At 31.3% G+C, this 17,470-nt stretch overlaps 1 protein-coding gene across 6 annotated transcripts in view; it reads left to right on the forward strand.

The window, feature by feature from the left end:
- The window catches only part of LOC118184115 (alpha-N-acetylgalactosaminidase-like), a 53,062-nt gene extending 35,925 nt beyond the window's left edge, over positions 1–17,137 (forward strand). For 4 of the 6 annotated variants that reach the window (XM_085808141.1, XM_085808142.1, XM_085808139.1 and 1 more), the window contains 3 exons: positions 4,410–4,571; positions 4,736–4,933; positions 14,835–17,136. In XM_085808141.1, the coding sequence (XP_085664267.1) occupies positions 4,410–4,571; positions 4,736–4,933; positions 14,835–15,116 (642 nt within the window). In that variant the 3' untranslated portion in view covers positions 15,117–17,136. Of the gene's footprint in view, positions 1–4,409; positions 4,572–4,735; positions 4,934–14,834 lie in introns of all 6 variants that reach the window. The other 2 variants (XM_035353765.2, XM_085808143.1) reach the window with 2 other exon arrangements.
- Positions 17,138–17,470: the final 333 nt, after the last annotated feature.

Genomic DNA, 17,470 nt, shown 5'->3' on the forward strand with positions numbered 1-17,470 from the left:
ATTAGCAGAATCAGATGAAGAACAGGAAACTTTTAGAGAAGAAATAAAGTTGTCAGATGACAAATCTACCCCGTAAAAAGTATCAGACTTAAACTGGCAAAGAAAAGCAGTTAAAAGACCAGACGGAACACGTACAGACATATATTATTATGTAGAGGGAACAGACACCTGTTTTAGATCCTATAATGATATTGAAAAGTATTGTGAGGCAAGAAATATTAAATTTGAAAAATATAAGTTTGATTTTAGTGGAAAAAACGAATCCTCGGGAAAAGTTAATTTTGTAGAACAAGAGACTAACTCCATGCCCGAAGAGGCAAATTCCGTAGAAATTGTTATCCCACAAAATTTTAAAGAAGCATAAAAATCAGTAAATGCCAAAGAATGCGATAAGGCAATGAAAGAAGAAATTGACACAATGAAGAAAAGAAAAGTTTGGGAATTAGTCGAAAAGCCAGAAAATAAAACTGTGCTAGGAAACAAATGGGTCTATACGCTAAAAAGAAATGAAAAGAATGAAGTGGTTAGATACAAAGCACGTTTAAGTAGCACAGGCATTCAGGCAGAAAAGAGGTGAAGATTTTGAATCATAAGAATATTTTTCACTACACTGGTATGTATATGGATGAATTAATTGTCACTTAGATGTAAAGAACGCATATTTATATGCAAACGTAAATGAGAAAATATATATGTCCCAACCTGAGGGATTTATTGAAGAGGAAAATAAAGTGTGTTTATTACACAAGGCCATTTATGGTCTACATCAAAGCAGCCGTGAATGGTTTTGTGAATTTGAAAGTACTTGAGAAAATCTACATTTTATTAAAATACAATGGTGTAATTGTGTTTATAAGAGTTCAAATGTAATTAATTCTCTTGTTATATGTAGATGATATTGTGATTTTTAGTAAAGATCAATATAGTATAGATAAAGTAATTTCACAGCTAAGTAAGTTTTTTTATCTTAAAGTATTAGGCAAAACTAAAACATTACTTGGAATTGAATTCTCAGCGAACGAGAATGGTGTTTTTATACGTCAGCAAAAATATATCGAAGAAATTTTTGAAAAACTTAAACATTTCCAGATACCAATAACTTCACTTCCCATAGCTAAAGGCACTATTCTTACAAAATTATATTGTCCATCTACAAGAGCAGAAATGCATACTGTCTCGTGTTTTAGAAATCTGTTGGGATGTTTAGTTTTTGTATCTAACAGGACACGGCCTGATATTACATATGCAGTGAATATCTTATCACAATTTCAGGGGAATCCTGGGATTAGGCACTAGGAAGCATTGTTGAAATTGCTTCCTTATCTCAATAGTACTAAATTATATAAGTTAAACTTATCGAGGATTAAAAATCTAAATTTATATTATTCAGATGCTGATTATGCAAGCAATAGGGATGACCGCGTGTCCATGGGAGTATTTATATTATATTTAGATGATGCACCGGTAATGTGGAAAACTCTTAAACAAAAATGTGTAAGTTTATCAACCATGGAAGTGGAGTATATCGCCTTATCAAAGGCAGTGAAGGAATTAATGTGGACAAAAAATATCTTACAAGATGAAATTACTAAAAACTCGTAATTTCAAGAATTACAAGTATTATGGAAAAGTTTAACATAAGAGAATGCAAACTATTTTGCGATAACAAGTCTGCCATTGATTTTTCTAGATCTCCGGACTAAGCACATAGACATAAAATATCACTTTATTAGAAGACTAGTAAATGATGGAGTGTTTGACCTTGAATTTATCACCAGTAAATTAAATACTGTGGACTTATTTACAAAAGCGGCGAATGCAGTTAATTTAAGGAAGTTTTGTTTAGATGTTTTTAGTGTTAAAAGATAGTAAGTGTTTTCATATAGTAGAATTGAGATATGAGCTTCTGTAATTCTGTGTAAGTTTTGTTTCTGTCTTTGATTGAGGAAAAGAGGGCCATTTGTTGGTTTTAGTTTTCCTCATGCAAATTTTGATCACAGGTCAATCGGCGGTAAGCTAACGTGATAACGGTAAGCTGATTGGCCGATGGCGTCAAGATCAGCGGTTTGGTCGAGTATGTATAGATGTACGCCGGAACCGGCGAATGTGTGTGTTCTGAGTTATCATTATACTCGTTATCTTTCCCTCAAATGGTTTTAAATGTAAAGGCTACAGTGTTAGCTTATTTAATTTTAATTTACAGAATAAAGCATTAATTTTATTTAGATTAATCTTAGCTTTATTTAAGGGAAGCAAAATATGCTTTGCCTACATCCTCACTCCCAAGAGCTATCACCGTGACAGTTTGCTTAGTGTTTTTTTAAGTCCAAAGGGGCTTTGTCCCTGAAGAACTATTGTTTTCATTCTGCGTTGGTTCACTATAAATGTCTGTTTCACTTTTGAAACTGTTGCCACCAAATGTTAGAGTCTTGCATTATATTTGAAGAAATTAAATAATGAAAAATCTGCATAAATGTATGTATATATCTTGCGTTGTGATAAAACAACGGTACGCAGAGCCATCGAATTTTCGATGACATAATCCTACTGCGAATATGGCCATGTGGAAGCCCAAATTTGGAATACGTTTTATTATCGATTTCATATTTTGTAAAACTTTAACGAATTTTTGATTAACAAACTCAAGGATTTCAAAACGAGTAATGGAACATTGCACAAAAAAAAACTTTTTTATTTCCATCGCGCGAAACTCTGTATCCGAAATTCTAAAGGGATATGCCCAATTTAAAACTATTTTGTGATATTGCTCTTGAACTGAATTTTATGGTTTAAGTGCAAAGAACATGATATTTAATAAATAAAGGTAACAGAGAAAATGTTAAAAAAAATGCGCCTTTGGACGTAATTTAAAATCAAACCTTTCACTTTTTTTTTTTTTGGTGTGTGTGATGTTATCTAACTGTATTGACATAAGTACGTATTTTATGCAGTATAAAGGCCCACCAGCGGCCGAGCGGTAAAGTCGCTGAACACTGGTAGTTCGGTCCAAGGTTCGAATCCCGCGAACGAGCTGGCTGCATGGGTGTTTTCGTGGTTTTCCCCATGTGTAACGTGTATACGAGCCAGTTTCCCTTAGAAAGTCCTCCACGAAGGCATCCCTCCCCTTAGGCAGATAGCTCTAGTGTGCTTTGCCATAATTAAATACACCACACCATATGCAGTATAAAGGTGTGTATTCCGTAATACCTATGGCTATTCCTTTCAAATGCACAAAATGTAGTGCATTGATTGCAGACATTTTTTGGTATACAAATGGCAGTTTATTTCATGTGAAACAAATCTCATCTCGTACTAATTAATTGATGCTCTAAAGTTTCTAACTGGAAATTTTGTTCCCTCTCTTTTCATTTTCGATTTGCAATGCTTATCTTCCAGATTTCGCCATTAGGGGTGCTGCTGTCATTTGCATTAGGTAGGATGTAGTTGCTGTACTATACCATTACCTCACTTGCATAGTTTTAGCTCTTTCCATTCTAAAGAATTTTCATGTTAAAGGAACTTTCCTATGCACCTTGTATATCAAGGTAGCTGGCAAAGTGTCTTAATTTTGCTATCAAAATAAATTTTTTTAATGACCTGAATAAATTATTGAGTTATATTTTTTATTTTCATTATACCAGCAAAACTCTTTTTGTGAATCCTCAGCAGAATGTAATTTATTGTACAAGTATAAGTTATAGCATTGAAAAAGCACAAGCGATAACAAATTACAAGACTTCCTAAAACTATTCATGAACATTTGTACATTTTTACGAATGATTAACTTTTATAGAAGATACTTAAAAGTTGCAGCTAATACCCATGCTTCTTTAAATGAATATTTAAAAGGTTTAAAAAAAAAAAAAAAAAAAAGATCGAAGGGAAATTCCGTGGACAGAAGAAGCAAAGGAATCCTTTGATAAATGCAAAGAAGATTTAGCCAGTGCTGCTTTATTAACCTTTTCTAAACCAGATCTAACATTAGTGCTTTATGTAATAGACGCCTCTAATTTGACAATTGGAGACTAGAAGACTCTAGAGCTATGAAGACTGGAAACCAATAGTATTCTATTCCAAAACAGGATCAAGGACATTTAAGTATCTGCCTTTCCATCAAACAATTTAAACATATGCTAGATGGATGAGAGTTCATGATATTCACAGATCACAAGCCATTTATATTTGCATTTAAACAGAAAAATGATAAAGCATCATCGAGATAATTAAGACAACTCCAGTACATTTCTCAGTTTTCAACAAATATAAATTACCTAACTGGAACATAATATTGTTGCAGATTCCAAATTAAATGTCTAAAATTACATGAGTAAAATCTGGTAAAGCTCAGTTTGAAGTATTTCATTATTTGTTTAAAATATTTTATATTTACTGAGTTTATTTATTTACAGCCAGATTACAAATTAATAGCCCATAAATGTAATATGTGGCGAATCTATGATGATATTCATGATTCTTGGAAAAGTATTGAGAAAGTTATTGATTTCTTCGGTGATAATCAGGATGTTCTATCCCACCACATTGGTCCTGGTCATTGGAGTGATCCTGATATGGTATGTTGTTTATAATTAAAATATTGATATTAAATTTATATTAATTTGTGTGGTAAAGTTATTACAAGTTATGCTTATTTCATGTTAATTTCAACATATTAGTTTCAAAATGTAAAATTTAGACTTTCTGCAGTATTCTTCCAATAATGTCATTCTTGTTACAGTTAATGATTGGAAATCCCCGTCTAACAGTTGGTCAGGCAAGGGCACAAATGGCAGTGTGGGCTATGATTCCTGGCCCTTTATTAATGTCAAATGACTTGAGAGACATTCATGTAGAGTTTCAGAAGATTCTGTTAAATACTAAAGTAATTGCTATTAATCAAGATAGTCTTGGGTTGCCTGGGAAACGCATATTTAAGGTAATATCTGTCTAATTAGATACTTCATGTTTAAAGACATTTTCTCTTTCATAAAATAAAAGTTTCCCTTAAAAGTTAAATATTAATTTTTAATATTTCATTTATTAGCATTAATTTAATTTTAAGCTTACAAATTTGATATACTAAGTGTTGACTCTGAGTAATATACCTGTATATAAATTAAAAGTGAATATCTAGTTTTCATGTAGCAATTCAGTTTGTTGTACTCAGTTTTGCAATTATGATGAATGTATGAATTATGAATTGTGGAACTTGCTGAGGAATTATTTATAGCTATTAATTTTCTTTTGTTGGACTTGCAGAGGAAACATAATTTTGTACATACTGAAACTCTGTACCCTAATAAGTCAAGTAAGCTGTTTATAAACGAAATATACTAGCATGATTCCAAAAGTAAAGGGACAATTTTCTTTAATTTTGGTAACTATGAACAAGGGAAAATAAGGATTTTGTAAATCATCTACGTAGTTTTATTCCAAGGTTATAACAAAATTCTAGATCAAATTCGAATCAAGGCCTGGAGGGTTTTACATAAATTTTAATTAAACGTAATATTTACATATATACAATGTAGGTTAAAATGCCTGAATCGAATATTAAAAGCTCAAAAAACAAGAACTGAATAGTTCTATCAAAGAATCTAAATCAAATTATATTGCAAAGTGCGTCAAATTCTAATTTCAAGAAGAATAAAATTTCAAGTCACGTGTTCAGAAGGGCAAGCATCAAGTAAGCCAATAGATGGACTTCTAATGCCATCTCTTGGCAATATCAAAGAATATTCCTTAACGCACTCCCCACCTGAACTCTGACAAGAGTTCTTTTAACTCAGTTATACATACAGTCAAGTACATAAATAACTATTCTATAAAAATATTAAAAATACTAAATAGTCAATCACCTCAATTACAAAATGGGTTATACACAACATGTATCAATTAATAAATGAACTAAATTTTTAAAATATTTTCAACTTAACTAAACAAACTTAACTAATGATATTCAATTTAATCATTAATTGGAAAAAAGTGCACCATAAAATCGTTAAAGTTCAATTTTTTTTTCAAAGTTCAAGAGGATATAGATGTTGAACAGTACATTTTAAAGTCCCATTACCAGTTTTTAATTCGAATGATCGGACTTAACCATCACGTCCAAGAATAGTTTTTATGTTTCTGCCAAGTTTCCATAACACCTTCAATTAAAACAACATCTACTTTTAGTTCTAGTTTCGGATTCTTCACGAAATGGGCAGTTCTAAGATCTCATAAATATTGTTCCTTCCATTTGCACCACAACTGTTTTAACAGCAATTCTTGATAATGCTTTCTTTTTAACAGAGTTTCTCTACCGATGATTCTAGCAAGAGTCAAAGGATACTTCAAATCAGTTTGTCCAATGTTTAGGAAGTGCATTAGAGCCAAGGGTTGTGGCTCGTCATTGTCGTTGTAAACGTAACTTAGAGGTTGTGAATCAAGAACTGACTCTGCTTCGACAAGTAGTGTAGACATTTCTTGGAAGGTCAACAGTGCTCTTCCTACGATTTTTCTTAAACATTCTTTAACAGATCTGACAAGTCTCTCATAAAACCCTCCCCACCATGGGGCTCACTCGATTATAAATTTTCAATGGATTCTTTCTTTGGCAATGAAATTCTTGAATTTGTCATCTTTTAAAACTTTTGAAAAATTCTCAAGTTCTTTCTTTGTCCTCTTAAGGGTCTTAGCATTATCAGAGTAGATGATTACGCAGTTTTCTCTTCTGCTCAAAAATCTACGAAATGCAAGTAAAAAGGATTCTGTTGACATATCGGATACAAGTTCTAAGTGTACAGTGCTCGGGTTACTGCACAAATGAACAAAACAATATAGGATTTTCGAGTGTCTTTAGAATTCCTTACATGAACTGGTCCGGCGAAATCAATTCTACAGACTGCAAATGGAGGTGATTCTTGGTATCCTTTGGTAAGGGGCATGTCATCTGGTCTGTTGGTTTAGCTAAATATTTTTGGCAAATCGTACAACCTTTTAATGCTTTTTTGACTAACAGTCGTCCTTTAGGAATCCAGAAACATAATCTGACTTTAGCTAAAGTTGCAGCAATTGCTCCATGCATTATCTTCTCATGTTCTTTGCGTACAATTAGTATCATCAGTTGGGAATTTTTAGGTAGGATTATTGGATGTTTATTATCTAGTGAGAAGTCAGAAAATTCCAATTTTCCTCTCAACCTCATGATTTCCTTTTCGTCAATGCAGGGAAGAAAATTGTACAAAGGAGAATTTTTTCCAACCAAATTACCTTCTTTGAGGGATTTATATTCTTCGGCAAAAAACTTCTTTTACTCTGATCTTATCCAGAAATTTTCTGCTTCTTGTAACTCTTCAGCTGTGAGAGTTCCTTGAATGTCGCTAGTTTTTCTTAATTTTCTAATGAAACGTGTTGTTCAAACAGTAACTCTTAACACCTTCTCCAATTTGCTATATTTTGATATGTCAAAAGTATCATCTGTACTTTTTTCGATTGTACATTCAAGTTGATGTATATCACTGGATTCCTTTCAGTATTCCAGTTTGTTTTCATCTATTGTTTCTTTATTATCTAATCTTGGCCAAAGCTCGTAAGGGAGTTGAAGCCACTGGGGACCTTGTGTTCAAATGGCCTCGTTTATTAACTTAGAGATATTCGTTCCCCGAGATATGAGATCTGGAGGGTTGTTGACACCTGGGCAATCATACCAATCCTGTGATGAGCTCAATTTTTGTATTTCTTCGACACGATTCTTGTCAAAGGGTTTGAAGGCTTCGGGTTGTTTTTGGAACCAAAAATAAGTAATTGTTGAGTCTGTCCAAAAATAGCACAGAATTTTCAATTTAAGTGCTTTCAGAATATTGCGGACTAACTTAACTGATAGCAGTGCCCCCATTAATTCTAACCTCAGTAAAGTAAGGGGTTTTAGTGGGGCTATCCTATTTTTAGAAGAGACAAAGGCCGTTTTGATTTCTTTATTATCTGTCATGAAACGTAAATATGCGACTGTACCATAGGCTTTGACACTTGCATCTGAGAAGCAATGTAATTCGAGATTTTTGACATTAAAGTTTGAGGACATGGAAAGGTAACAAGAGATGGAGAATTCAGCCATTTGAGGTAGCTCTTCACACCGCTTTCACCATTCCGAGGACAAATCTCCAGGTAACAGTTCAGCCCAATCTATTTGTGATGATCAAAGCTTCTGCATTAAGCACTTTATTCTAACAGTGAAAGGTCCTAAAATTCCAATTGGATCGAATATCCGACCCAATACTTGTAGAAGTCGTTTTGTTTCTATTGGTTTAGATGTGAAAGACAATAGGTTTCGAACATCAAAATACAATAATTCCTTTGAATTAACCCATGCCATACCTAAGACCTTAAATGGGAAATTTTCTGTATTAAAATCTTCAGGATTTTCATCTGGAACGATACCCTGTTTCACCCACAATTCATGTAGTTGTCTCGAGTTACTATGCTATTTGTGAAGCTGCATGCTTGCTTCCTTAAATATTTGGACCGATTCTAGACTCGTAGTTAATGCTTCATTAATCGTTGGTTAGTTTCCAATCACATCATCTACACGTACGTTCTCATTCAAAAAGTGAACCGTTGTAGGATAAAGTTTATTATATTTTTTCAGATGATGTTTAATGGTAGCGGCTAGTAGAAATGGACTACTATTTATTCTGAATAAAACTGTAGTGAACCTATGTATGTCAGGAGAAATGGTTTCATCGTTAGGGAATTCGGAAAACAGAAACCTGGTTGCGACCCGATCCTTTTCATGTATGAGAATCTGTAAAAAGGCCTGTTTTATATCTGCAGTGAAAGCTATTGGATTATACCGAAATCTTAACAATTTTTCGAATATTTCAGGGTATAAATTTAGCCCAACATGTAGACCATTTAAAGAAATGGATCCTGGGGCATGCGTTGATGCATCATAAACAATACGTAATTTACTTGTAGCTCGATCCTCACATATAACTTCCGCATGTGGTAAGTAAAACATGACATCCTCTTCATTTGAAATTTCTGTAACTGGTTCGATAATATTTTGTTTTAACTGATCTTTTAATATGTTCCTGTATTCGGAAAATATATTAGAATTTTTTTTAAATTGTTTTTTAAGTCGATTAAATCTTTGTTCTGCGATTTCCCTATTATTATTTAGATTTGATGTGTCATTTTTCCAAGGCAATCTAACTTTGTAGTGAGAATTTTCATATGTTACATTTGAATCGAAATATTCGATGACTTCATTTTCAGTTGAATTGAAGTTTTCCCTCTTATCAATAAGTCCTGAGTTTTCCAAGTCCCAAAATTTTGTTGATTTGTTTGGAAATCAAATCTTACCCTACAACTACATTGAAAGCTAAAGAGACATCATCATCACCTTTTCCTCCATGTAGGCACCAGCCGAAAATAGTTTTCACTGCAACAAGATTTTTGCTTAAGTATTTAACGTGTCCCATTACTATGTTGTAATAATAATCTGCTTCAATTAGAGAATATCCATGGTTTTTTTACAATCAGGAAAATACTGCGAGCATCAAATTTTTTAATTGTCTATTTTGCTTAATTTCTTCTAATTTAGGAGAGAACTATCTGTACCTGATATATGATCAGTTACTAATAATTCAACTTCTATTGTACAATCAGGAGAACTTCTATGTTCTAAAGTTAATTTAACTACATCATAATTTTTTTGGATGGGTGAGGTATTCCTAAAAGTGTAGACAGTGAATCTTTCTTTTCTTATGACTTCGAGGTTTAATCTGTTTGCTAACTCGCGAGCACAAAAACTGTTCATACTTCCACTATCCAGGAGAAGTCTGACAAACACCTTTTCCTTAGCTGTTTTAACTTTTATCATGCAAGTCTGTAAATGAATTGTGTTATTTACACTATGCAAAACGGCCGAAACAATTTCTTCTTTCTGTTCCTTAGTTTGTGTATCATTTCTTTAAATTGATATACTATCCTTTTTATCACTTAGTGTATTTTTAACTATCGAACTGGATTTAAAACATAAGGCTTCTGAATGTTTAGCTTTGCAAATTTTACAAACTTTAGTTTGACGTTGGAGGCATTCTGAAATTTTGTGCTTGTGTGCAAGACAAAGAAAATACCATACTTGCCTCTTCAAAATATCTGTCTTCTCATTAACTGTAAAGCATAAACAGGACTCTGAGTCATGGTTTTGAAAACAAAAAATGCAGTTTCGATTTGATGCTGTGGCTGCCATAAATTTGTGTGTGGCGACATTTTGTTTATGTTTTGGCGTCGGTGGATATCTGTTAATACTTTTCATTCCGGTTTTGACTTGCGTTGAAAGGATAAGGAATTAATTTTTTCTCACGATTCTATTTCTAATCGGAGAAGGTCTAGGAATTTGTTTAAATCATAGGTTGAATGATTTCCAGTATTTGTACAATGAAATTCTAAAGTTATATTGTTCAGGACAATTTTCATCAAAATTGGAATAAACATGTTGGAATATGTTTCTCGTTTCACACCGAGTGGTAAAAGGCGTCTGAGTTGAACGTTAATTTTATCATAAAGTTTTCGCAATTTTCCCACTTCCCTTGAACTTTGAATGGGATTTAAATTTAAGAGATTAGAAATGTGTGTATTGATAATAAGGTCACTTTGACCGAATCTATTTTTAAGAATGTCTATAGCAGAGTCATAATTAGCCTCTGAGATTGGGAGACCTTCTGTGGCTGAGGTTGCGTTTCCACATAAATAAGTTTTCAAATAATTAAATTTTTCGATGACCTTGAATGAATTCCAAAAATTCATCCAATCGTTATAGTCTCTGGAAAATTTGTGAATTAACAGTTTGGTCAATTTCACATTGCCCTCAATCTGTCTTTTGGTTTCAACTTCTGTAGATGAATTATTTAAATTTGTGTTGACATTTTGAGTATTGTATTTCCTTAAATAACGGTTGATTTTAGACTTCATTATTATTATTTTATCGTTATATTCCATAGACGTGTTAATATCTGACTCTAATGTTGATTCATCTTCAATCAAATTTTGTATTTTTTCATTTAAATCATGTAGTCTCATTTCTTTACTATTTAACAATTCCAAAGAATTTTCTAACTCTTCTTGTTTTTCTTTTTTTTAAATACTCACTGCATTTTTAATAATTTGAGTTGCAGAAGCATGTATATGTACTTGATTCTTATTTAGTGTCTTTTGTTCCATTTTTAATAAATTATCAAAGGAAACTTACTGTGAGCAGTCTTCGCTTACGAAGCTAATCCAAAAGGCGAAAAACACAAAATTTCAAATTAATCAAATTCTTTTTCGTACCGATGCACCATTTGTAATGAAATTCTACATCAAATTCGAATCACTCATAATCCAAAATGAGATGCGTGGCCTGGAGGGTTTTTCATAAATTTTAATTAAACTTAGTATTTACATATATACAATGTAGATTAAAATGCCTGAATCGAATATTAAAAGCTCAAAAAGCAAGAACTGAATAGTTCCATCAAAGAATCTAAAGCAAAGTTTATTGCGTAGTCCATCGAATTCTACTTTCAAGAAGAATAAAATTTCAAGTCATGTGTTCAGAATGGGAAGCATCAAGTAAGCCAGTAGATGGATTTCTAACGCCATCTCTTGGTGATATCAAAGAATATTCCTTAACAAGGTATTCCACTAGTGTTTCATTCTTTCAGCAGAGCTTTTTGGCTGTTTGTAAATCCAAGCCTTCAACTTCATAATCTTTAAAAAAAAAAAAAAAATCTTTGCGTTAAATATCACGGCTAAAGAAGAGAAAGGCTGTTTCATCCCTTTGAGGGGAACGATGCTGAGACAAACCCTGTTGGGAAACAATGTGACGTCATTATTTCCTCACCTCGCCTATTGATAAGAGATTCACAGTGCAAAAGCTTAAATCTTTACTACTTAGATTCTTTGAAAGAGGTTTCTTTTACTTGAAAATTATAGCTGAGGATACTTTTAAAATGAGTTAGTATTTATAAAGTGTTTGTAACGAGAAAATATTCAAAAAATGGGGCCCTATACCGTTGCAACCTGTGGTCATATGTATTATAATACGAAAGTTATTTCTTTTTAAACGCGATATTTTATTGATTTCTGTACAGAAATGTTAAACAGACTAAAGAATGGCTGTGTAAGTATACTTTTTTTTTTTTTTTTCCCCCAGTTCATGATATCAATGTTCAGTTTTCTTACTGAGATGACGTACAAAATTTTTTTGTCTTTTTATTATTAACAGTACATAAAATTCGATTCAACAGCAAAATCACAAAATATTTAAAAACATCATACCTTTGACATTTAAGATAGACAGTCTCGCGCACTGGATATAAAAGTGCTTTTTTCCGTTCAGTGTTACCACTGTTTGCAATGCAGTCGTTAAGTTTCTTAATTAAAAATTCTTTAAAGTTTTATAAAATATAAAATAGATAATAAAACAAATTCAAAATTCGAGCTTCCATGTGCCCATGTTCGGGTGCAGGATTATGTTATTCAAAATTTGATGGCTCTAGGTACTGTTATTTTTTCACAGCTTGAGAAACATGCATACATTCATGCAGATTCATCATTATTTATTTTTAAAAAAAATATAGAGGGTAATAATATTTTGTGGGAACAATTTGAAAAGTATATGCCGTTTACAGTGATCCGCAAAATGCCGATTCGAGGCTAATATCCCATTCATGACTAACGTCATTTTCCAGCTACATATTAATAAAGAAAATGGAAAATTACGGAGGTAAAATGTACGTTTAAAATAAATATACCAAAAACCAAATAAGTATATTAATGAAACAAGAGCAAACTAAATTTCTCCAAATGGCATTTCAGAAAGCATTGTAATCAGATCATTATGTGTAAAATCATAGGTAGCTATGAGCCATTTTCCTTTAAAAAGCCTTGACGAAGGATCAAGAAAATTTTTGAAAATGTATGGGTGAAATAAAAAATCATATTTCTAAACTTGAAAAACATCTTCCCTCCGTCAATAAGAACACGATTCGTTTATTTTGCTGCTTACGAATATTTATATAAGTTTGACACTTGAATTGGTATGCATTCCTTGTGTCAGCAAGAAAAGCTAACCAGAAAATAAGTAAATGGAAATAAATCATGTAAATTTATTCATTTTATTGCATCTAAAATAATATTTTAAATCATTATTTGGTTTATTATCTATGTAATTTCTTATATGATTTATGCACTTTGTAGCTATTTATAAAACTATGCAAAATAAATCATGAAATTCTGCATAGAGATAAACTAGCATTAGAATACATACTTGTAAAATATAAGAATACACGAGTATACATAAGAAAGCATATAAATATCAATTAAAAAGTTTTTTTATTATTTTTATGAGAAATGGAAGGCTGCATAGTAATCCTGATGATCCATAATAATGCTTTCATAATAGTTTCTGCCAAGGCTTACAAAAATCTGATCAACTCATTTCCAGTGCTAATAAACACAAAATAAATGAAGTGAAATTTGTTTGGATTTAATATATTATGAAATTCATTATTAGAATTAATTAACTATTAATCAGATGGGTGTATAAGGTCTTTCTAGCGTGCACTGTGCAATTACGTTTGCAGAATTTTATTTAATATTTCTGTAATGCAACTTATGATATTATTTGTGATATTTTAATGCAAAAAGAATTCTTCGTAAATACAGAAATTTATCAATGTTTTTTGTCGATGGATTACTATTTACATGCATTTTTAAAAAAGTATTGTAGAAAAAATGAACCATATTTAATATATATTCGACTTATGAAAAGCTTATGTTTTACGCATACATATTTTAATTAAATGTGTCATAGCTACATTACTAGGTCAGATGTAAATGCATATATATTGGAATTTCATGAGATAAAATCTCTTGCTCATATTATTTACCAAACAATTCTTCAAAACCTTTTGATTTTCAAGCAAATACTCATGAAACCGAAGGCCCTCAAAGCAGCAAATGAACCCAACTACGTCATCAGTCTCTTCTTATGTTTCAGCTACGAGAAGCTGAAGAACCGGCCCTTTAGCCCTGGCTAAATATCATCTCTTCCCCTTCTTAAAAACATTAAAATTTAGCAAACTAATAATGCTTATGATCAAGGTTCTGTATAGTAATATATAACTAACTGGAAATCTAGAGGTATGTTTGGTATATGATTTTTCTCGTTAATAAATTCTAACTTTGGTAAATTACTTCTAAATCACTTAATCCACAAAGATCCCATTGGGTGATTAAGCAACAGCTAAGATCCTATCTTTAACCTGAATTAGCTTGTTCAGTCAGTCAATTACTCAGCATAATTTTGCACCATCATAAACTTTTTTATGTTTAGCCTCTCATTTATAAAATAATGTAATGAATGAATTAAATAAAAAATGAATATTATAGCAAATACTCAAATTCGTATTATTAGAGAAATAATGAAAACCAAAACACTTATGTTTTATAGCATGCTGAAAATTTAATATACAAAAGACACATTCATTCTGTATTGTGTATTTGGTGACTAATGAAGGTGATAAGAGGGAAGAAACTGGAAGCTAATGATCAGTGACATAACAGCACACAAAGTATACACATTTTTTGATACATTGTTTCAAAAATCTAATTTATTTATGCTAATATTTCATTATTTAGCTTGGCAGTTGATATGGTTTATAATTAACTGAGCAAGTTAGATGCATTTTATATGAATTTCTTCACACCTTCATGCAGTTTGTGTAATTTCTTTTCATTTTATGCTCAGATGTTTTATTGCATACTTATTTCTCATGCTTTCAATTTATATTTCTCTCCTTTAGAAAAATCACTTAGAAATCTGGAAGCGTCCAATACAGCCTGTAGGAAATAATGCTACATCATTTGCTGTTTTAATCTTAAGCAGATATCCTTATAAGTTTGGTGCTGTGGCAACGACAATACATCTTGCTGAAATTGGTTTAAAGAATGAGATGGGTTATTTAGTTACAGAATTGTTCAGTAATTTTGATATGGGTCATTTTTATCCAAATAATTCTTTGAGAGTGTCTGTGCCTTCTGTTGATGTGATCATGCTAACCTTTAAATTGCATATAAATAGTTAAGTAGTTATCTTGCTGCAAGTTTAATTTATTCAAGGAAACCCAAATTCCCTTTTTGTGCAAAGAATTAAAAGAAATCAAAGTGTCTTCCTCATGCTGGCTTTTGATTCTGTAATTAATGTTTTTATAATATATTCATATAATGTAGTTATGTATTTTAAAATTATGTGTGACGAATCAATAAGAGATCAGAAAGCATTTTATGAAGCTTCTTTTGTTCTGAACTAGTTAAAATTTTTACTGACGCCTTTTAAGTAAGATCTCTTTATTTGTGTCCTGTAATTTATGGTATCTTGAGAAGTTCATCTGTTTTGTGTAATGATAAGTTTTCATATTAGTAAATACTTTCAAAGCTGCCAGCCTTGAAATTGTAAAAAAACTGAGAGATTTTTGCAAGAAAACAGGAAGGTTTTCATGCTGTGCAGTGACACCATTTTGAAGAAACTTCAAACTGACTTTAATTCCCTTTATAATGTATGGTTCAGGTTATTGCACTATTTTAAATTCAGTTCCGATTTAGAATATTTTAGCATTCAATGAAATATTGTAAAATTATGCGTTTTGAATAATTTTATTTTAAAATTTGCTTACATATTTATACTGAGAAAATCGCAAGGATTGATTAAAAGCTTTTACTTATCAAAGTACTTCTAAACACAGCAAAAATAAAATTTAATGTATATTTGTATGGATAAATTTTGAAGTAAAATTAAATACAAATATTAACTGATTAAACATTGCTGGAATCTTTATATAAAAATTTATAAATATCTGCAGTGGATTAAGACAAGTCTAAAGTTAGTCATTTATTGCTGGGAAACATTTTCCCTACTAAAGGCTTAACATTAACCCATTCACGAGGGGCACCTCTGTTACCGAAGTGTTCTCTTGGGACAGCGCTTTAACTGGATACATCGTTTTGTGGGGACGGGCAATTCGCACTGCTAAGCCTAACTTTTGAAAAAAATTTGTGTAAATTAAATTTGTCATTCAACTGTTCCAATTTTTGGTACATTATGATACCTCAAAGATAAAAAGTACCTCGAGCAAGCATCGAGAACACATGCATTTGTTTATATCAAATGATGCAGGTAGAAACATTACATTGCTCAACACCCACCCACGAATCTCCCTCTCATTCCGAAACAAAATGCCAAAAATAAAAAACATTGCATAGGAATGAAGGTATACATACTTAACTTTTGATATATTTCCCCATAACAGGCATACAGGTACATCTAGTGGCAACAAAAAATACTAATTAAACGTTCTATCTAAAAAGTCCTATGTGGTACATCCAGCCATACAGTGAATTAAATGGCGATTCAAATATGACACACACAGCTGTGAAGTAATGTTTACTGTTGGTGCATATATGACACACTCATACCAAATGGGTTAAAAACTAGCAAGTTTGTTGATCCATGGAGAAACCAGGAGACATGATGAAAAAGTGGAGAGCTCATAGCTATTTCTTTTATGGGCTGTAACTTTTCAGATAAGTTTGTTTTTTAAAAAAAATTGACATTCCTATTATTACCATTTAAAATTTTGATATGTGTTAAAATTGTTACATTTTTTGCAATTATTTTTATGAAATAATTTTATTGTTCATATTTTGTGTTATGTTAGTCTGATTTTAGCTTTTGTAATGTGCTGATTTTAAAAACTAGAATTAAAATATGTAAATTTATCGTCGTTATAATTCTGTACTTCATTAATTATTCAAAATGGTTGAGTGGATCTGTTCAGTCTTTTCTGCATTGTATAATAAAATTCATTATATATTTTTATATTTAAAATATTGTAATAAAATTTTTTAATGATAAATTTTTACAAAAGAAAAAAGGGGGAAATTCTATACCAAGTGTATTCTGTGATATTGAAATTAAATTACAATTATTCTGTGATAAATTCTTGTAATTTGTGGTTGCTTATATGTTTTTATATTAAAATTTTATCAATATAATGTATCAACTGTTTGTTTTTAAAATTTTACTGATTTTGTTAATAAACAGTTTTTTGTTTAATTACTGATTCCTTTTAAATGTTCAGCAAATTATATTAGACTAATCATCTTCACAAGAAATTTAGTTTTGCATTATAAAAAACTAGTTTTCCAAGCTAGAAAGTAAGTTTTAATATTGTCTCCCTACATTTGTTAGTTAATGTTGTCTAGCTTGCAGATATGTTCCCATCACTGGTTTGTTTATTTTCCATTGAAAATTTCTTTATTTGCAGTGTTTCGTCAGGGTTGACACTGTACATCAGTTTTGAAATATGTATCATGATATGTTGATTGAGTGTCGGATTAAAATTTAATGTAATTAATAATCATCATGCCCAAAAGGAGTTAG

The sequence above is a fragment of the Stegodyphus dumicola genome, chromosome X1 (genome assembly GCF_044657685.1).
Source record: "Stegodyphus dumicola isolate Sdum_Otavi_A_Nest chromosome X1, ASM4465768v1".
Taxonomy (NCBI): domain Eukaryota; kingdom Metazoa; phylum Arthropoda; class Arachnida; order Araneae; family Eresidae; genus Stegodyphus; species Stegodyphus dumicola.